The sequence below is a fragment of the Pholcus phalangioides genome, unplaced genomic scaffold, assembly GCF_987345545.1.
Source record: "Pholcus phalangioides strain wild (caught in Gottingen) unplaced genomic scaffold, Ppha-v1.0 ptg000008l_1, whole genome shotgun sequence".
Lineage (NCBI taxonomy): Eukaryota > Metazoa > Arthropoda > Arachnida > Araneae > Pholcidae > Pholcus > Pholcus phalangioides.
Genome location: NW_028301601.1, coordinates 16,159,630 through 16,183,037, shown reverse-complemented (window position 1 = coordinate 16,183,037; position 23,408 = coordinate 16,159,630). Strand labels below are relative to the sequence as shown.

The window sequence follows — 23,408 nt, the reverse complement described above, 5'->3', positions numbered from 1 at the left end:
CCTCCCCACTTGCCAACAAAATTTCGTCAGCACTGCCCCCTACCTCCTAACGCATATTGGGGCAAATCGAGAAGCTATCCATTCTTAGAATAAGACAACCATAAGTATTCTTTATGGGCGTTGTATAATATTTTATCATGTGTATATATTGTTCATAATTTGTGTTAATTGCATTTTTAATTGGGTTGCTGTATTTTTGAAATATATGACAACCATATTTTTATGGGCATCTTTTTATCAGCTACCTCGTTGGGCATTTTGTCTGTTGTGGCGTTGTATTTGTATTTGAAGAGATGTACGCGGGGGCTTGTGCACCTCAGATCAAAAATTTATTTTTTTCAATGTAAAAAAATATTTAAAAAAATTAAAATTTCGTTATTATACTCAATTTTTGTCAATTTAAATGCTATTTGAAGGCTAAGGGGTGAAAGCTGACTCAAAATTCCTCCATAATAATTTCATTGCGACCCACCCTTTAAGACATATATGCAATACCCATGGCCCAAGGACTAAATATGGACCCTCGGGGTTACGGACCCTATGCGGCCCGCCACCTCAAACCTAATTTTTTAAAAATGAACTAAGCGGCACATTTACAGATTGCTTAAATGACCAATAGCACAATTCCAGAGCATCTGAGTGGCCAGCGTCACAGCTCCAGAATACTTAAGCGGTCCGTGGTACATTTAAAGATTTCTTGAGTGAAATATGGCACAGTTCTGGAGCATATTAGCGCCCCCCCCCCAGTGCAGTTCAACATCACCGAAGTTACCAACGGCACCTTTCCAGATTACTTAAGGGATCTGCGGCACATTCCCCGATTAGTTGTAATTCGCGCCATAATTAAGGAGCCCTTGAGTGACGCGTGGCACAGTTCCAGAGCACTTAAGCTGCCCGCGACACTATTCTGGAGCACTTGAGCGGCCCAGACACATTTTTAGATCACTTGAAGAATCCGCGAAACATTTAAAGATCACTAAAGTGGCTCTGTAGAGGACATAGGGAAAAATGTTAATTCAGGTTCCAACAAAGTAGGGAAAGATTTTTTTCGGTCTCGGCATACCAAGTAAGTTGTCATTAAGAATATTTCATATTTTTTATAAAAGGTGGTTGATGACGTGAGCATCATTCAAATCCTTGTCATCAAAAGTCAGCAAACACGAACCCACCCCCCCCCCACATCGATGCTTACTCAATACTTGAATGACCCCTTAGCTTAAGCGCCGCATTCGAGGAAAAATATTGTTCGACGTTAGCACCACACATATTTTCCATGTAATTACTGTTTTATTGTAATCCTCATGCAAATATGTGTTACAAAACATTTTCTGAATGCTCAGAACCGAATGCTGAATAGTTGTAACGTAATTCAATAAGCTGTTATTTGGATATCATACGGGGTACGTTCCACAGTCAGCCTTTTAAACTGAGCTTTAAAAAAAAACCAATTGGCGTAGAAACCGCAGCTGCGAGAGGGGTCACAATCTTCCAAAATTGTTTTTAAAAACTTGGAAGCGGTGGCTGACAGGCCGCGCAAAACGATAAATTGTTGTACCTTATGACAAAGTCGAGCATAACAAAATAATGTTCAGTTATCTATCACACTACCGGCTTTTTCGATACAAAATACCCATACTAGATAACTAACAAAAAAAATTCACTATTTTCGACAGATATTTCGTCATATTCACTATGTAATAAGGAAATGGAATTCAAATATATTCTAATACCATCGTGCGAAATGCTTGGAATGAAACTCAGTTTTCCCAAGCGTATTAATTTAAACATTTCATAATAACATATTAAATTTCATTTAAGCATATTTTTTATTTCATCATTTTTTACTTATTTCAGTATTTTTTATATAGTATTTTATTGATTTCGGCTTTTTATTTTATTAGTGATCTTGTATTTGGCTGCATTTTATACATGCTTTGAGCGTATTTCTCATATGATCAGTATTAGTGTATTCATGTCTTTTATGGTTATTTCCAAGGTGCATAGGTAACACAGCGTATTGCATTTTACTCGCGAACCGTTGATCCAAGAGACATATTTCCAATTAGAAAAACTACCCAAATAACATGTAGTACTCAGATATGTTATTCATGTGTTGCAAGGGGTTGTATAGTTATTAAAATATAAAAAAATTAGCTCTTTATATATACACCCTGTGCCCATATCCCAATTAGAAAGTTGTTGCTGTCTCTCCTGAGGCCAACTAAAAAAAATAAAAATTCCCACGTTTTTAAGTACAATACTTGCTGAGTTATTCGAATTCAAAAAATGGAAGGTGGGGAAAAAACAGCATTAAATTCGGGTAAAACGGTTTAATGCTCGATTTTTTCTATTTTTTCCCCCGTTTTTCGAATTCGAATATCTCTGCGAATACTGCATTTAGAAACATGGAATTTTTTTTGTTGGCATCAGGAGAGACAGGGCAACTTTTTAATTGGGTTTTCGGGCATACGGGGACTGTTTAAAAACTCAATTTTTTTTATTTTAATAACTATACAAGTCTTTGCAACGTGAATGACATATCTGAGTACAATACGTAAGGAGTCATTCAAGTATTACGTCAGCATCGGGGGAGGGGGTTTCGGATATGCTGACTTTTGATGAAAAAGGGGGAGGGGGTTTGAAGATTGCTTATGTCATTAACCACCCCTTTCTGAAGATATGAAATATTCTAAGCTGTTGACGAAATTTTGCTGACGGGGGGGGGGGGGGGTGTCAGCGTTTTGCTGAGACAGGGGGTGGGAAGGGGGTCAAAAATGGCTGAACAAATCTGCTTACGTAATACCTGAATGGCCCCTAATTTGGATACTTTTTTAAATTGAAAATATGCCTCTTGGATCATGAGCCCCACACTGGCGGAGCTTAGAGGGGTCTATTCTTATCATTGTTTGATTTTTCAAGCTGTAAATTTACTACAGAAAGGCCCGTGAAAAGTCTGACTGGGAGGAAAAGATCTTATCCTAAAGGGCCTTGCTCCAGGCAGTGCCGTCTTAACGCATGGGTCTACCCGGGCACGGCCGGGGGGTCTCAAAAGAAGAGGGGGGGGGCCCTCAGGAAAATGAAAAGTAGTTGAATTTTTCGAGAATTTGCCAGGCAGTGCCTCAGAAAAATCACTTGGCCTGAGGCCCATGATGTTCTTAAGACGGCCCTGGCTCCAGGATTTGGGGAATCCGTGTCTAGGATCAACGATTAACCAGTAAAATGCCATTGGCCCTGTTACCTATGTACTCATATATACACAGTATAATATAAATCAACAAGATGTACAATATGATAATTTTCCTGACTTTTTGTCTGATCCGGGAATTGACAAATTAAAAAAAAATTCATTCACCAGCCACAAATACTTTAGGAGAGAAACAACAGTTTACAGTAACGATTTTTCACTTTTTTACAGGACAATAGGAATTTCACAGTACTTAGAGACTGAGTACCTGTTTACAAGTAAATGTGTGGACATGATTTCCGAAAATTTTGTGTTGTCTACAGACCTCAATTCAGTAAATACAAATCGAAATTTTTCAGCACATAGTTCATGGCAAATTCGCAATGGAGACTTAGCGCCTGGGATTAGTCCAGTCCTGGTTTAATCCATGGGGTTTAACTAGTTTCTCTTAGATTCTGTGAGAGATTTTTTTGGGTTTCACAGTAACAAAAGCAGTAAAATATCACACTGTAGAGGTGCAATTAAAATATATACAGTATATCAGAGAAATGTTCATGCAGGGTTCCCAGTAAACCCTGCTTGACAAAAAGTCCTGAAGAAAAAAATACAATTCAAAATCTTAATTTTTCAAATGTTTTTTTGTTTCACTTTTTTTCTCCTTTAGAGAACTTTCCCGACTTATGCCAAATATTTTATCTTTTCCCTGATCTTTTTCATCTCTCCCTGACATTCCAGGTCGCTGGCAACCCTGGCATGTTCGTTTGGGTTCCATGGGACAGCCTTTTAAGCGTTTCACGAGAATAAAAAAATTGAAATTGTTAACATCAGATCTAATCAATCATCATGCAGCAAACCGGATGAAGGTCACTTCGATGACGATTTTAATGGATCCAAATATAATCGTAATAAAAACGGAGAGAAGCTTCGTCACTCTGACCTAGACATTGAACAAAATCACAATCGATAAACTTATTTAAGGAATAGGAAAAAAAAAAATCGATCGGTACTCACCCTCTGCCTGAAGCTCTCCGAGCGTCCGATCCCAGCAGCAGCGTTTTTCTTGTTGCTGAAACGAGGAAACATAGCGACCGTCAGTCAGTCAGCAAGCACTACCCAACACACAACACGGACATCACTGAAAACACACAAGTCATCATCGAGCACGAGTTCCACCTCTGGCTGTCTCTCCGGAGAGAAAGACACTCAAAACACACATGCTGGTAACGAGACGACGACGTATAGTAGTAACATATCCTCCACAATAACGTACGTAAGACGCGATCCACAAACATCAGATGTAATAGCACATATACACTATGATGGTGATGATGCGGCAAGCACACACACACACGAAAAAACGAAACAGAAAAAAAGGGCACGCGTCAAACGCGTATCACACACACAACGAGCGGAACATTATTTTAAATAAAACTAAAAAAAGAAGCATCACACGAAAGAGGTTGAGAGAAAGAGATGATACACGAGAAAAAAATAAAAAGGCGTTGAAAAACAATAATAAAATGTTAGGAGAGAGGACCAAGGAAAAGCAAACAGCAGGAAAGACGAATTTTTACGACAGACACCGGAAATTCATTGGGCGCCACAATCTAGTATGATAGCGAGGGTGGCATGGGAGATTGGAAAGATGGCTGAACAACCGGGAGAAACGAAGGCAGAAAAAAAAAACAGAATGGACGGCGAACACACATCGGTGAGAAGCGAAAAGAATATGCCCTTCTCTTTTTTTTCCAGAGTAGAGGCAGGAACTGGACTGGCACATAAAACCGTGGCAGCAGCAGCAGCTGAATGTTCGATCCGGCGGCTGAAGTCGGGGAGAGCTAAGCTGGAGAGGAGGGATAAGCCATGGTATGGTGCGCGCCCACATGCAGAGAGCCCTTCCTCAGGCAATGGGAGAGAGAGGAGGACAGGCAGGAAGGAAAGCCCATCACCTCATTAACTCTTACATAGTCTGGGGCGTAGCAGCATAGCAAAAAAAAAAAAAAAGAGTACCAGAGTATTCATTCCATAAAATTTTCAGAGCCACTGAATGACAGGAGGATGAGGAGTTGGATATTGAAGGCATATTTAAATGGATTAGATGACACGCATTAGTCGAAGAGACATAGTGGCAGGTGGACAAAATACAAAGTTTCAGTTAAGCTCTTAATAAGAGAGGCAACGAAAGCATGACAAGAGAACGGGATTTAAACGAAAAGCTGAAAATGTGATAAAAATACAGCAAAACTCGGTTATAGAACGGATAAACTACCTTGGAGGAAACCATATTCTTGAAATGAAAAGGCTGAGGCTACTGGTACAAAATATAGAAATCACGTTAATTACACAAATATTGCCCATATAAACAAAGTTTGCACCACCAAAAAGATGGCCTTGATACATACCAGCACACCTTCGTAATCAATTCCGATAAGAAAGACAAGTATGCGTTTTCGACCCTGACGTATTCCCCTAAATTGGCTCTGAAATGAATTCCGGAAGTCTTCAAATAAAAGACAGAAATCTCAACGACATATTGAATGCTCAGATTACACAGAGTTAAGAATATCGATCCCTTGTGCGATACTTGTAGTTTGGTATGTACACTAAAGAAAGAGCATATCAATAGGGGATTCACGGATTCCGGGAACACTGCCAATGTTCCTGTGCACTGCATAACACAATGGATGGAAACTGAACAATGACAAAGTTTGCACAACCAATTCTGTTTCTATTTGCAATAGTTATCAATACAAGAGGACAATCATTTAATTCGCCAATGTTTTGAGCTAGAATCTCTACAAATTTTTTTGTTTACAACAGGAGCGAAAGTACTATTATTACTTAGCATACACCTCGTAAACATTCCCCCGTGGAATTTCTAATGAATTGGCACATGCCGGAACGTGTGTGCGTGTAGGCCTATATGTGTGGCCCTAGCGTATTCATGTTTCCAGAGTCATGGAGAAAAAGACAAAGTACGTCGTTACGCCTGATGTTAAATTTCATTGACGTTAAAATCGAGATCCATTAACATTCTTTATGGGGGGGGGGGGGCAGTCACTTGTTAAAGTGACATTATAATAAGCGTTTGACTAATCGTGTAAGAAATAAAAATAGCAGCGTACTCTTTGAAAATATTAGTACGTCGATATAACTCGACCAACAAAGATAATTCGTTAGGGAATCACATTAGTAAGCCGTAACTTTTAAATTCTAATAAATTTCGGACCTTAAAGCCATTGGCATGGGAGAAGGATATGTTGCGAACTAGCATACATTTATTTGTTGGGGAAACGTTGAGAACAAACTCAAACGGACGACGGTCTTCGAACCCGAAAAAACAATTTTTATCATACATTTATTTCCCATAAATATCTATGAAAAAATCATTCCATTCATCATTCGTTCCAAGCAATGTTATCCGAAAACATAATCTTGAAAAGTAGTTTCCCTCCTGTCCAAGTAAGGGGCCGTCAAACTAAAAGATAGCCAGGCCCCATCGCCATATGGCAATATCGGCTCATTGTCCTCACAGACTGGATACCTCTGGCAATTTATTCATAAAAAAGCATACATTACAAAATATACATTACAATCATAACTATAAAATCATAATCTAAGTATAAAATCAGTTGCGAGATCATAATCTACGTATACAATCGGAAATCAAGCATATAATCCTATATTCCATATTAAATCTTAATTCGAATATAAAATCCTAAATCGCATATTGAAATCGATAATAAATCAGATAAAATTCATAATAGATTTCGTCCTCAATTTAAATTGTTCAATTTTCACGATCATTACGTGAGCAAATAATTTTCAGCCATTTTTGACCCCTCCTTCTTCTTGTCAGCAAAACGCTGACCCATCCCCCCTGTCAGCAAAATTTCGTCATCAGCTCTGCCCCCCTGAATCCAACTCACATTTTCATAAAGGGTGGTTGATGACGTAAGCACTATCCAAACCCCCCTCCCCCTTGTAATCAAAAGTCAGAAAATCGGAAACACCCCCCCCCCCCCCCCCGCCATCGATGATGACGTAATACTTGAACGGCCTTAAAATGGTAAAATTTGCACTTCTCTAGTCTGGCGCTCCTGGATCCGCCTCCCCCCCCCCCTTCCCCCAGTTGCAGCGCCGCATGAAGATGGAACAGGTAATCTGGCTAGAATGTCCAGACCGTTCAATTTGATGTAAAGAGTTTTGGACTGAAAAAACGTGCAATGAAAGCAAAAAATCTCAAAGAATGTTATAAAAGACTATTGTAGCATAATTTTCAAATATCAATAAAATTGGATTGTATTTCAATTTTACAGAAGAGGTACTGAGCACTAAGCGAATATTTGTTTGCTATACGTTGACACTAAAATCATTTTCTAAGAAATATATGTTTGTAAAATAAAATCAATTTAAAAAAAATAATAATAAATAAATTAAATAAATAAATGGAGATTTAATTTTATTCTGGGAAGGTGCGACGTATATGCTGCCTACGTTAAGCTCATAAATACCCCTTCGACGCTTTTTTTTTCTGCACAGCGGCGTATCGCCCATACTGCACTTATTTCGAGAAATACGGTTATACGATTTATAAAAAAAAATGTCAAAATATTTTATCCACAAAAAATCCAATTCAACTTGAAATAATCAAAATATTTCACAAATTTTCTAAAAATAACAATTTACGAAAAAGGTTTATATGAAAATCTAAACCCACAAAAAAATCAAAATCACACCCTAAAAAATTAAAATAGCATTTTCTCATAAGGAATACAACGTTTGTAAACCAATAAAATCACATGAACAATCAAGAAAAAGTTGATAAAATTAAAGTACCGCATTTTTCTGGCGAGAGAGGGCACAAATAAGTTCGGCTAAACGTTCAATTTCTTGATGTCATTCATCATCATTGATTGCACAGTGAAGAAGCCCTTTCAGCATCAAAAAAGTGTATCGGAAATTAAGTAGAAATATTGATGACGAATCAAATCGGTTGAAAAAGAGGAAAGGAAATGGACCGCTACTTCCTCGCTATGGGCCGCCGCTGTTGTTGTTGGCTTCCTGATCTCCGTCATAGCAGCAGCTATCAACTGATGTCTAACTTCTTTAAATGGTTGAAAACATAAAATCGGGCTCTAGACAAAAGTCGTCACAGAATCCCACAAGCCTAGTAAAGCATTCAGGCGTGCCATTATACAAGCTCATACACCTCTGCAGAAGAAAATAAAAATGCTTCTAAAATGCGGGACAACGACCTCTAAAACATAAGCGATAGCCTAAGGTCTTGAAGAAAACTTTCAATTTTTTAGTAATATTCATGAGCAATATAGGTGCCAGAACCTAGGGACTGAGGTCATTTGAGCCTGCAATGCAATGCACCTTCCTTTTCCTGCGGACGCGCTTGAGTCCCGCATATACGGGACGACAAGCGACTTTGTCCCTGCAATGTTTTCTTCTTGTCGGCAACTCTGATGAGCAATGTCTTATTTAATTCAATAAAACATATTAGAGATGGCTAGATCAGTGATTCAACATGACTATGCTATCTCAAAACCAGTTTCCCAGCTGGTACTCAGGTGCATGAGAGCTATTCTGAGGTTCCCTGGTATCAAAAGCCGCAAAAATTTTCATTGATATGGGGAATATATTACCAATTACTGGAAAAATATTAACGTTTGTTCTGGTTATGCCAAAAATTCAACAACTGCTCCACGTAAAACGTTGGAAACCTCTGCTCTGAGCCAATTTTCCACAACCTTTTTACAGCTATAACCCGGTGAAAATAGTTTTTGGCGGACCGGGAGAGATAGTTTGCGGAACGGAAAAAATAATAATAATTTGTGGACCGGCAAAAAAAAAAAGAAAAAAAAAAGACAATAGGATAAATAATTCACAGAACTTGCTGATGGCTAAGTTCTAATAAACATCGCGTGTAGGGGCCACAAGAATTGGTGGATCAGCGGTTGAAAAATATTGCTCTAAACAACCGACAATATTCAATAAGAAATAACATTCAGATGAACCGGGCTGGTTTTTTTTTTATAGAAAATCAGCGTTTTACACGGAAGTTCACGACCATGATGTTTATTAAACTTTTGTCGGATTTTTTTACAGAACTCTGGTCAGAGAACGAACAGAATTCAATTCTTATTATTGAGGCCTGATAACTGTCTTCTTCACTGATCGCATTGGACTTATCCTTCTCCAGTTCGAAAAAAAAAAAAGGTCGTATGTTGATTTCGAGACCGCCACACACACACACACACAAAAATAAGCAAAATCCCGAATTTGGCATACTGCCTCTTCTCCCAACTGATTCACCACGGTTGTCAGCAATCATGTCACGGAGCATAATTGCATAAGCAAAATGAAAGATACATATTTTTATTCATGAAAGCAAAAATTTAGTAGTTCAAAATTTGAGGTCAAAAAACGTAAAATAAGGGGGGGGGGAGGGAGAAATCCTTCCAGAAATAACAAAAGCTCTTGCACTCTTTCAATGCCACCAAATAAATATATCAAGTGACTTGAAAACAGCTGTGTTGGATGCTGTTTCCAAGAACTTAAAAAAAAAAAAAAAAAGAACCAATTCAAAAGTTGTGCCTGTTGAGAAACCAGGGAATTTTAAATTCGGGACTCTTGATAAATATCGCGATTTTAGCACTATGGAGGTGGCTAATAATGTAAAATGTCCATGTTGAAAATGGTTATCGCTTCTGAACGATCTACTACAGCGGTTCTCGAACTTTTTTTGACTCACAGCCCTTTTAGTATATAGTTTCTATGGCAGAATCTCGTACAGCCCCATTTTTTTTTATATTTATTCATCAAATTTACTGATTTATTTCATTTTTCTGGAGAGGTCACAGAGCCTCTGAGAATTGCACACGAAGCCCTAAGGGATCCGCGGAGCACAGGCTGAGAACCGCTATAATCTATTATGTCTTCATATAAATATCAACTAGTAATTTGATTTTACAAAAAAAAAAAAAATCACTAATATGTTTAGAAATTTCATGAAACATACCAGTTAATGTTTTTTTGACACCAAACATCAAACAGAAGCAAATTCAGAGGTTTGGTTAAGAAATGGTTTTTTTTTTTAAAAACCAAAAGAAAAAAAAAACTGGGATTTTTTGGTTTGAACCAGTTTTTGAATTTCTGAAAAATCATTCAAACTTCTAATAATTACTGAAAATAAAATGTTATTAATGTAATTAACACTATTCCAGTATCAATTAATCTATAAATATTTCTTACATTTTAACGAAAACAAACTTTTGAGATTAAATTTTTTTTTGCTTAACCCTTTCCGGCATGCTACCCTTTAAAGTTGGAATTTCAAAAAAAAAAAAAATTGCAGACAGTCTATTCAGGACTAGAGTATGCAGGCATAATTGTAAAGATTGCACTAACTGTTTTAATTTTGTGGGTGTGTCCAACCCACAAAATCAGTCTACCAATTAGCTCCTATTAGAATGGAGCTACCCGATTGGTCTATTCAAATTTTCTTCCAATTCCTGCTTGTAATGAATTTAAGCTATGGCATTGCGATCGGTGGCGTCGATTTATTATATATGTACAGTTCACTAATATATTTTCGAAAGCCCGAATACATGTGCCTTCGAAGAAATCAAAATTAACTGTGGACTTGATGGCTGTGAACTGAACACGTGAGGGTCTATGCCATTCATAATGAGTAACAATAGTTCTAAGTCATTCATCTTTAGAGCCATCCTAAAGCAAAAAAATATCATCCACGTATCTCCAATAAAATAAAGGCACAGCGTTCGATAGCTTACTCTCAAACTCGTCCATATATGTAACCGACAAACACATTTGAAGCAATGAACTCTATTTCTTGGACATATCAGCAACTAAACACAGAAATCACAGTTCCGAACCTCTGTCTATCGTAAGAGGGTCCTTTCTCGGTCTCACTACCAACTCATTTCAGATCTTCTCATCCCATGCAACAGAAACTTTTGGTACTTCGTTATTATATAGTGAGAACATTTAACATCTGCTCAGATTGAAACACATTTGACTGTGAACTTGAAACTATCAGAGCAATGAAATTGATGAAATAAGTAGAAAACTCTTGAAACCGGTACAAGGAAACTCAAAGAAAGTGTAGTCATACCATATGGTCCATTACTACTCTAAAGATCAAATCGATTCTCAAAAAGTTTAACCTAATAACCATAGATGTGCTTGCTAAAAACTTAGGTTTCATGCCCCCTAAAGATGCTATACCACAGAATGAACAATGGGGCATTTATATTACATTCCATGTGGTGATTGTCCTCTTGGTTACATAGGACAGACAAGGAGACCCATAAAAGCAAGATTAAATGAACATGCTTGCCGTGTTAAGAATCAGGAATGTGAATACAAGCTCACTGTTGGTAAGAGGGCCATAGATTTAAATTTCAGAAAGCAGGAGCTTTTCACAAAGTCAAGTCCACAATTGGTTTAGATTTTTACAAAGGCACATATATTTTGAAATTAGTAAACAATAATAAATCTACACCACCTATAGCAATGACATGGCTTAAATTCATTACGAGCAGGAATTCTAAGAAAATTTGAATAGACCAATCGGGTAGTTTTATTTCGCAAGCATCTAATCAGGAATTAGGATGTTGCATTAGTATCACACGCAGACTCCCAGCTTCATTCTGACCACAACGTTTGAAGTGAACATATGTACTTGTTCCACTGAGCAACCAAGAATTAAGATTTGGTATTGAACCCAAGTGGGATCCTCGGCCAGTGTGTGTGTGTGTTTAGTGGTTAAATATTTTTTTCTCTGAAGATGGCACCCACTGTGTGTTGAAATGCATTAGGAGTTTTTTGTATTTTTCGTGTATTTGCCTTATTTGTTGGCGACGTCTTAATATTCTTGGGTAAAGTCGATCTACTCTTCCAAGATCAGAGTATGCCATAGTCATAATGTGGATGTGCTTGCAATTCACCAAAGTTTGCAATCGAGCCATTGCTAATAACATTTTGAGGTACTGTAGTGTCTTCACAGCATTTATAAAATATAATTTTCTCTTTGTGGCAACATCATAAAAATCCAAAGTCAAGGCTGTCTGGCTAGAGAGTTTTTGTTGTTTACGTTTGCCAGTCACATCTTTGTACATGTCCCTGCTCCTCTCTTGTCCAAATCCTGTTTCATTTTACCTTTTATTAATATTTTAAATTAATAATTATGTTGCTTAATGTACTGTTTTGAATATTATAGTTATACCTTAAAGTCAGCTCCCATAACTATATTTAGTGACCCGGACATGATCCAAACGTGCATGATATGGCAATCAATTTGACCGGTCTCCATCACTCAAGACCTGCAAGCAGACCGCATGGCGATCAAGCCACCCCCTTCCTGATGCGAGACGCCAGCATTGTGATTTGTGCACTTGGAGGCTTAATTCAAAACTGCAAGAGTGACCAACGAAGAAACTAAGTACAACATTGTGGTTGGCACCATGGCCCAACGACTGCTCAACGTCAGCGACATAATGATGTCTCCGCCCGATGATCATCCATATTCTGCTCTGAAGAATGTTCTAACGTCTAGAATATCTAAATCAGAAAGCACACAAATCAAGAAATTACTTTCTGGTTTAGACTTGGGCAATCTTCGACCATCACAATTGCTCAAGGAGATGAGAAACCTAGCAGCAAACAAGATAAGTGATGATATTCTCAAATCTCTATGGCTGAAGCTCTTGCCACAGCATGTGCAAGCAATTTTGCCAGTGAGCTTGAAATTGCTGTTGAGATTAGCCGACATGGAGGATAAAATTCTCAAAACTTGTAATTACACAAATCCGAATATCATGGCTATCACAAAACCAGAAAATGGCATGTCTCACTCATCATCGCATGATATATGCCTCGCCTCTCTATCATTTCAGACCGAAAAATTATCTAATGAGTTGCTGTGGAACTGAAATGAGCTAGAAGTCAACAATGCTCGACCAGTCAATTGTGATTTCAACGAATTAGTAGCAGAAATTTAACTCATTGTGGCAAGGACATTTGCTGGTACCATAAGAACTACAGAGATGACACTTGGAGATGTACAAAGCCCAGTGCATATGTCAGCTCATATAACCAGGGAAATGACCAGGGGCATCATTGATGATAACGTGTAATGCCAGCCAAGTTGGTCTTTTCCTATTCAACTGCTCTTGTAATAGACATTTCTTGGTCGACACAGGAGCGGTCATTTGTGTGATTCCGGTAACGGCAAATCGACAACCCTTTCCAGACAAACATTTTTCCTTGTACGCCGCAAACTCTACTAAAGTTCTCACTTTTGATACCCAACGTCTATACCTTGATCTTGGTTTAAGACAAAGATTTCTCTGGACTTGGCAGACGTGTCTAAGCCAATACCCTGCGTGGATTTCCTCAATGAATTCAGCTTACTCATGGACATCAAACGGTGACGCCTTGTTGATCCTGTCACTTCACTTAGCTCATCGGGCAGGGTGGTCGCTGGTCCTTCTTGTGCATTAATGACTGTTTCTCACAACATCAGGTACAACTGCATTAGAATTCTGCTCGCTGAATTTTCATGTTTGACTCATGAATCCTCCATTCTGAGAACTGTGCCTCATCGTGTCAAGCATCACATTGTCACTAAAAGGCCTACCCATTGCTGCCAAAACATGTGGCTTGGCTCCAGAAAAGTTGAAAATTTCAAAAAGTAATTAGACTATATGCTTTAACAAGGCATATGTAGACCCTCCCAGAGCTCATGGGCCAGTCCTTTACACCTGGTGCCAAAGAAGACTGGTGGTTGGAGACCATGTAGAGATTACAGAGGTCTCAACACCATCACTCAACCTGATAGATACCCGATTCTAAACCTGCAAGACTTTTCATCAAACTTGCAAGGTTGTACGATCTTCTCAACCATCAACTTGGTTCGTGCATATCATCACATACCAGTTGCACCAGAGGACACTGAAAAAACAGACATCACAACACCATTCGGCTTACTTGAGTTTAACAGAATGACATTCAGCCTACGATTTCTGGCTTTAGGCCAAAAAGTTTTTGTTGTTTACATTTGCCACTTGCATGTTTGCACATGTCCCTTTGAAGACCGGACACATCCCGCTTCCCATCTCAGAGAGATATCGAAGTGTTCCCAAAGGATGGATGTATCTGGAAAGTTTTATTATAAACAACAAAACATTGTCGCCTTGGACAATGGCAACAAAAATAAAATATTTAAAAAAAAACAATCGTCAATCTGAGATCATATAACAGGTAATTAAAACAACAAACGCTGATAGGCAATCCAAATCATGAACAAGATTATACGATGATGGCTTAGTATGATGGCATTCTCATAAAGAATCTAGTAATTGTCAGTTAATCCAATGATTGTCAATAATGAATATAAAATTTCGAATCGCAGTGGATCAGCTAATCAGTCATTCATGTCTTTTTAGATTGTCCAGCTTTGACATCAGTTTGATTGTTGGCATTGGTCTTCAGTAGTCATAGGTCCGCCGTCGTCTAGGCCGCAAGTTGTATGCCTAGCCTGATTGCTGCACTCTCGCAAGGGCGGGTATGTGACGTCAGCAACTCCTCTCCATCTCGGCCGCATCCTGTTTCATATTACAGTTATACCTTAAAGTCAGCTCCCATAACTATAGTACTTCCACAGCCAGAAGGTGCAAGGGTTAAGGTCAGGTGAACTGGTTGCTGGCCAGGTGTCGTGTCATCCAGTTATTTTTCATTTATCTGTTACTACTATACAATAGAACCTTGATTAACTGGGCTTAATGGTGGTGTATTGAATTAGAAAAAACACTTGAATATTAAGAATGGGTGATACACAGTACGAGATCTGCTACTTCTTATGGGAAAGAGGGCCTGTGAGATAAAATTTAACTACTAATACACTGGTCTTTGTCCTTTAGGGAAAGCTGGTTTCTCTTTATTGGATTATAAGACCACCTGCCACAAGCATGATGGTGTCACTACTGTTGCTGTTTCTTTGTGAAAAGGGGGGGGGGGACGTGAGATAATACATGACTACATTAAGATGTGTGATGCAATCCTTATACAATTTGCTGAGGATAGAGCATCAGAATGTAGCCAAAGGTTAGAAAATGTGGTAGGAATGAGAAATTTTGGCTTCTGTATATAATTTTAAATTACTAAGATACTTTATATGAAAAATATACACTGAAGAGCCAAAAAAAACCGGTACACCTGCCTAATATTGTGTAGGGAGCCCGCAGAAGTGCCGCAACATGACGTGGCATGGACTTGACTAATGTCTGAAGTAGTGCTGGAGGTAATTGACACCATGAATCCTGCGAGGCTGTCCATAAATCCGTAGGAGTAAGAGGGGGGTGGAGATCTCTTCTGAACAGCACGTTACAAGGCATCCCAGATATGTTCAATAATGTTCATGTCTGGGGATTTTGGTGGCCAGCGGAAGTGTCTAAAGTCAGAAGAGTGTTCCTGGAGCCACTTTGTAGCAATTCTGGACAAGTGGGGTGTCGCACTGTCCTGCTGAAATTGCCCAAATCAGTCGGAATGCACAATTGACATGAATGGGTGCAGGTGATCAGACAGGATGATTACATACCTGTCACCTGTCAGAGTCGTATCTAGACGTATCAGGGGCCCATATCACGCCAACTGCACACGCCCCATATCATCACAGAGCCTCCACCAGCTTGAACAGTCCCCTGTTGACATGTAGGGTCCATGGATTCATGAGGTTGTCTCCATACCTGTACACGTCCATCAGCTCGAAGCAATTGGAACCGAGACTCGTCAGACCAGGCAACGTGTTTCCAATCCTTAACAGTTCAATGTTGGTGTTGTCTGGCCCAGGCGAGGCGTAAAGCTTTGTGTCGTGCAGTCATCAAGGGTACACGAGTGGGCCTTCGGTTCCGAAAGACTATATCGATGATGTTTCGTTGAATGGTTCGCACGCTGACACTTGTTGATGGTCCAGCATTGAAATCTGCAGCAATTTGCGGAAGAGTTGCACATCTGTCACGTTTAATGATTCTCGTCAGTCCCGTTCTTGCATGATCTTTTTCCGGCCGCAGCGATGTCATAGATTTAATATTTACCGGATTCCCAATATTCACGGTACACTCGTGAAATGGTCGTACGTGAAAATCCAAATTTCATCTTCAGTTTATATATTATACTCAGAGCATTTTTGTTAGACACTTTTCAGAAAAAAAAAACCACTCATACTATTTAAAGATATACCATCAGAATGTACCCTAAGAATATAAAATGTGGCGAGAATGAAAAAATTTTGGCTAACAATAAACCAATATGATATTTTTTTAGGAAAAACAATTATATTCAGGCCACTTTTATTTGATTTTTCGAAAAAACCACTTAGTTAAAACTAAACAAACCTGCAAAATCATAAATTGAACAGTACTCCTGAGACATCATAATAAGCTCTCTATTTTCTAAAATCCCATGGATTCCACACACATTTTTCAGAACCAAGGCTATTGGCATGAAATTATTTTCGGGAACTTCTGTGACACTTCTATGGCATCATTTTAGAACCACGACACAATGTTCTTTGGTTTGTTGATTCATTTAATTTCTTTCTGTCAGTCCAAATTACATATAGAATTTTAGGGAAAGAATTATATCCTAGATGCTACAAAACAGAGGTTTTGAAGAAATACACTTGCAAGCAAGACCATAAAAATTTATAATAGACATTTAAGTTATATTAAGAAAAATATGTTCATTTTGCATATTGCACGAGCATATTTGTTTTACTGTTCATTTAGGCAGTAAAGTTTTTTTTTTTTTCATTTAATGAAATTGACATCTCAAAAGTCTTCTCATCTTTTCAAAAGTCAAATAGTTTGTTAAGCTTTCCCTGACGAGCATGAGATATAAAAAGGAATGATTATGGTTATTACATTGGTCACTATGTTTATAGAAATGCTTACAATAAATGTAGCAAAAACTAGTGTGATGAATATGATGCAAACTCAATTTCACCACATAACTCGCAAGATCTCATACAATACTTCATATTAGACCTGTGTTCCTTAACTGTTGGTGACTGACTTAACTGTTGGTGACTGAAATATTTTTTTCAACTCGTGTAGCTGCTACATAATTTAAGATTTGATTAATAAAATACTGTTTCTATATTGGTTTTTATTTGCCTTGGTAGTCAACAGATCTGAAATTTATCTTATTCCCACCGGTCCTTGAAATTCCTGAACTATTCCTTTTACCATCGAGTGTAAAAAGGTTGAAGTACAATGTGCTACATTCTTCTCGATGAAAATGACCATATCCATGCAAGAAGAATCTTATAAAAACGAAGTTTTCTTGTGGACATATATTTTAGTTAGATCAAAATAAAAAGATTGATTTACTTTTTTTTTGGTACATACTTTATGTTCACAACTATACTATTTGTACAGAGACATAAAACAAACAAATCTGATTAGCTATTAGATTTTGTATATGTGTGGAGCAGTTCAACTATTTAGAAAATGAGTGAAATTATCTTCTCATTTGAAAATTTTTTTATTTGATTTCTAAACTGATGGTTTCGAATCTTTCCCTTTCCTGTGCCACTGTCTAAAATATAAATTTCTGCGTTTGGCACTATCTTGATATATGGCTCACATTCTACTTTTTCCAGACATCCAGTACATATAAGAATGGCCCACATTTCAAATAAACAACCAAGTGTAATAAAAAGTTTTAATTAATTTGGAAAACTTGGATTTCCTCTTCTTTTTTGCAGCAAATCCTCACCCAGAGTATCATGGCGTGTCATCGAGTAGCACATTTGCCACAGGTTGGCATTTCCTGTTCTAAACTGTTGCTGAAAATTTTTTGTGTGTACTTATCTATTGCTTTTTTCAGGGCAGCAACTAGGGAGAGGGGGGGGGGAAGAGAACAGGCAGGTCTGATGCTCTGGGCAATGGACCAGAGGGGGCGCTGAATTCACCTTCAACTATTTCTTCTACCTTACACCGGGAGCCGAAATGTGCGCTCGCCCAGCTGATGAAGTATTTAGTTGCAGCCCTGGATTTTGTAATCCAAGATGAAGAGTTCCGGGCATGAGGAGGACTATGATGCACACCATAGAATACAATGAAACAGAATTGTTGCAATATAAGAGAACAGCATCATAAAAAAAATTTCACACTGGCCAACACAAGTGATTTTTAGCATTTACTTGTGATAACATGGTAAAAATCATAACCGACTAAATCATAGCTTAGACGATGCTTCCATTAAAATAAGTGTTGTGCCAACCTGGGAGTTACCAGGAGAACCAAATTATATCAAGTTATCACAGTTCCACTGTATAAATGTAACATTTTCTGATGCCACAAAGCATAGACAAGTACTACTACTTTATTACACACCAACTCTGGTCATATCCCCATACTGCTACATCCGACCGATGGAGTTGGATGGAAAAAGAAGACACCATCTATTGTGGTTGACCAGTCTCAGTAAATAAAGAACTTGTTTTCTATGTTCTTTCCCCAGATCAAACTCGTGGACCCTGAAAGTAACCTTCATGAGGAAAGACGAGCACCACTGCACCACTTGGGCGCCAAGTACCACTCTCTAGATTTGATTTCATTTCATGTTTTTAAAATTATTCCAAATATTCAAGAAACATGTATATGTAAGAAAATAAACATATTGTTACGAACTATAGATGAGATATGGTGTGATTCTATTTTTTTAGAGCCTCTAAACATATCGCAATTTGCTATTCGCAACGGCAGTTGATACCGGTTTCTATTTATCACAAAGAATGGTGATTGATGGAGAACATTCCAGAAGATTTCCCCCCTCCAGACAGTGGCACCATTTTCCAGGAACTATGAGAACTCTCGAGAAATTTCTCTGATCCTATAAAAAGCATTACTAGGACGACAGGAGGAGGATGAGAATAAGAGAGACTATGAAAAGTCAGTTGTGATTGAACTTTGTGAGAAAGAAGTGCGATTGGTGGAGAACATTCCGGAACATTCCCCCCCCCCTTCCAGACAGCGGCGCCATTTTCAAGGAACTACGAGAACTCTTGAGAAATTTCTATGAAAAGTCAGTTGTGATTGAACTTTGCGAGAAAGTTGTTCGCTCTATGATTAGCTCGTAAATATGTGTAAATTGTTGTTCTGTAAATAAATTTGTGTTTGTCCGCCGAACCACTTCTTGTTTTGCAATCTCGAAGTCTTGTGGAAATTGACCGGAATAATATATTTTGACTAAGAGATGAAAATGATTTGACTATTTTTTTTTTTTAAGTATCAAAATTAAATCAATCGCAGACACAACCGATAGGAACAGAGAAAATGTTCAAATGTGAATATTGCACGTTTGTTTCATAAAAAATATCTGCACAAATTACAAATTTTTTAAACATATTTTTTGCCTTTATAATGTAAAATTTTATAACACAAAGAAAACATGAAAAAAAATTTTTTTTTCTTCTGAGGATTAAAATAATTACCAAATCTTATCGAAAAATCTAGAAAGATTTATAAGCATGAAAAAAAAAAAAAAATCAAAGCATTCAGTTGCAACTCAAGAAATATTAAAGATAAAATAAAAATAATTGATCCACTGCTCATAAATGAGCAATTTATAATCCTCTTCAAAATATTTGATACCTGAAAAGTATTTGAAGATGGCTTTTCCTCTTAATCTGTTAAAAAAATTTATAAATATTGTACATGTTTTGAAGCAATAAATATATAACTCCCCACATTACCAACAAAAAAACCATCAAAATTTTGAAGAGATATTCTAATTTTATTTTAATAATTTTCAATTTGAAATTAAAATCTTTTGAAGGAATCAAAAACAGAAAATTTTGTCAACCACAAACTCAAGGCATTAACGACATTTTCATTCAGAAACATTAGCGAAATTAATGTGCTTTTGAAGTTGGTGCAATAATAATGTAAAACAAGAACTGACTGGGCTGTTATGTTTTCTATTTCTTCATAACATTTTATTCGCTGCCAGGATGGATATCCCCAGACATAAAACTACTCGATTTATATCAATAAGATGCTTTTGTGAACTTTTTTGATCCCTCAGAGAGTAGAGCCAAAAAAAATTTATAAGAAGAGCACCTTATGCATCAAAGTCCCAATAATTTCATCCGTTAGCAAGAAATGAAAGACAACCATGGCCGAAGAGTAAAGCTCCAGTTTTTCTTCAAATAAAATAAGTTTGAAAGACCATTTATAAAAATAATTCTTCGTACATCAGTAAAAAGCTAATACTTACAAGTGTGTTTTTTCTAGTTTGTTCTGTAAATGCATGGCATGTGCATTGTCATTTGATATTTTCTGATCTTTGGAGTCTGTCTTATCACCTGAAATTAGAATAAAATTTACAAGTGAGGCACATCAAGAAAATGTTAGAAAAGTTATTTCTATGTTACACTGTTCAAAAGAGAAAATTAATTAAACCAACCTGCATCATGATTCTCATTCGCAGATGAATCATTGATGGACATCATTTCGTTTTCCAAATTCATATCTTCATTTAATTTCTTGGCTCTTTCAACTAAAATTAAACAATAAAATAAAATTGAAATGTAGAGTATAAAATAATGCTAACAAAAAGTAACATGAAATAATAGGAATTAAACTATCTATACCATGCATCTTCAACCCGTTACTCCCAGAAGTACCCAGAGTGCTTGATGGTCGTGTCTGATTTTGTGTTCGAGAGCACTTGATCAACGTTACAAGTAAACACCTTGTACAAAATTCTATTGAACGATTGAAATCATCCTGATTTCATGCATTGGTATGTCAGAGTTGCCGTAAGAGTGCTCTTCTTTTCATGATAACCACAGGCAGTGCTCACGACTGGGAAAAAGTTGAAGACATCTGATCTATACTGTCAATGCTTGATTTTACAAACCTCCAATTAATGAACTGCATGTTTTTACGCACTAATTTTTTGGTCCCATACAACCTATTCCTTTAAACATTTTTCTAATTTATGAACTTCCAATTTTATGAATGGGTTCTTAAAAATTAGCATTAACTGTACAGTGGAACTTTGATTATCGAGCAATTCATATGAACAAAAATTTTGATTTGGTTAACAAGTGATTTGAATTATGAGCAAAATTTTTGCGTTTTGTTTTCTTTAAATATTTATTTTCAAACTATCACAACTGTGTGCAGATGGCTTTTTGCTTTCTCATCCACACACACACACACATACTGTGAAATTGCGAGTAATATTCTCCCCTACAGATGTCCCACTGGTCAGTGTGCTTCACTGAAAAATGAAATGAACATGTGGGCGAATGTGACTGTTTACAATACAAAACTGAATGTAGCATTGTAACCCTGCGTATGTGCTATTGTAGTTTTTTTTTAAATTCTGCTTGGAGAAAACTGTGGGGCTGATTGCATTACTTAATGTGACTTTGAGAGGCTAGCTCATGAACAGGAGATAACATTTGTCGAAGAGTTTGTGTCCTTGGGAGGATTACCATAGAACTGGAGGTGCATAGGACTGCAGGTTTTTTATCATAGAATTCCCTAGTTTTTGTGAAAAAATCATCAAGATATCTCCTGCATACAATACATGTTGTACAGGTAAGTCAGTTTTCGGCTTCATTTCTCCAGGTTTTTGTTTCCTGCATGCAAAATTTGAATAATTGTTTCAGGTTAAGAGTGTTTTAGGTGTGTTACATTCACAGCATATGTTTTAAGCATTGTATGTAATAACAGATGTAAAAATAATACGTCAATACAACAAAATAATATTCAATATAACATGTCTAATCTTTATAAAAGCAGTGTTCTTAACCGTTTGAGTCCCAAGCAGCGCGATCGTGCTGTTGAGATTTTATGTCGAGAAACCCCAGTACATTTCGAACATTGTGGACAACAGACGGTGCATTACTAATTGTTGAAGTTGCACGCTCAGATTTACTGAAGCAAGTACATCACAACACAGCTTCTTTTAATGTAAATAGTACATTTTACAATAGGTAGAATAATACTTGCACCTTACAGGAACAATGTAATCGTCATCATCATCAATAATATGATCACATGGGTTTGTGATTATGCTCATAGATTTTCCTTTTCGTTTCATTCTACCTTTTTGGGGATACACCAAATTTAAAAAAGTTAAACAGTAAATCTAGATTAATTTTTTACTTACTTTTTGCGTTGCTTCGTCTAATCATTTTGAAACACACAATTATTAACAATGAGAAACACTTACACAGGAATATGCCCGATCGCTTTGCAAACTGCAATAAATGTGATGGAGCGATGAGAAAAAGACAAGAATCATGTTACCTAACAAATACAAGAAGCGCTATTGCTCCGATTGGGATTCATCGATGTAAAATAAACAAAGCACTATCGCGCCGCTTGGTATTTCTTGACATAAAATAAAACAAGCGCTATCGTGCTGCTCAGGTCTTTTCGTACTCATTTAAAGAAAGCACGGTTGCGATGTTTGGGATTCTTCGACAGTGTTTTTTCAACACTCCCTAGGACTCAAACGGTTAAACATATGTGATTATAACCCCCTTTAGATCCGCTGGAAGGACTTATTAAGTCCCTTGGGGCCACAAAGTGTTTGTATTTATGTGTTTTTATGTTTGTACCTATGTGTATGTTTGTATTTGTATATATGTCTGTGTTTTTGTATGATTTATTTATTTAAAAAAATTTATGGAAATGAATGGGCTGAAAATCAGGGATTACAAAACCATATATTATATACAGGGTATGTTATAAATGTACTCCACTGTATATATTGAAAAATACATATATGAAAAAACCTTACTGGCAGCTGGAACTGGCTGACTTGGTTTACGAGATTTACCAATGAACTCAACAATGCCAGACATCCTGTCTTTTCTTTTATCTTTCTTATTTCTCAAAGCTCCAATGCAGTGTTCTTCAACAACTTTAACACAAGTCTTATGAATATTCATAGTACAATCTATGCAAATAGAATGAAATAATTGAAAATCAAGAACGGAAAACTATTTGAACAATTTAATATTCAAATGAAAAAAAAATGCTTTCAACTGCATGATCTCAATTATAGCGTGATGAGACTGCATATATAATTAGGCTGCTCCTTATAAAATTCACATGAATACAATGAATATCTAAAAACTGATCATATTATAATACTGAATTGA

The 23,408-nt window shown here is 37.1% G+C and overlaps 1 protein-coding gene across 1 annotated transcript in view; it reads right to left on the bottom strand.

Annotated features, from left to right (window-relative positions):
• The window catches only part of RhoGEF2 (Rho guanine nucleotide exchange factor 2), a 118,275-nt gene that overhangs the window by 44,344 nt on the left and 50,523 nt on the right, over positions 1-23,408 (bottom strand). Inside the window, exons 20-23 of the mRNA XM_089234273.1 lie at positions 23,045-23,203; positions 20,690-20,782; positions 20,501-20,588; positions 4,196-4,250 (exon numbers count right to left, since the gene is read on the bottom strand). Coding sequence (XP_089090399.1) covers positions 4,196-4,250; positions 20,501-20,588; positions 20,690-20,782; positions 23,045-23,203 — 395 coding nt within the window. The remainder of the gene's footprint in view (positions 1-4,195; positions 4,251-20,500; positions 20,589-20,689; positions 20,783-23,044; positions 23,204-23,408) is intronic.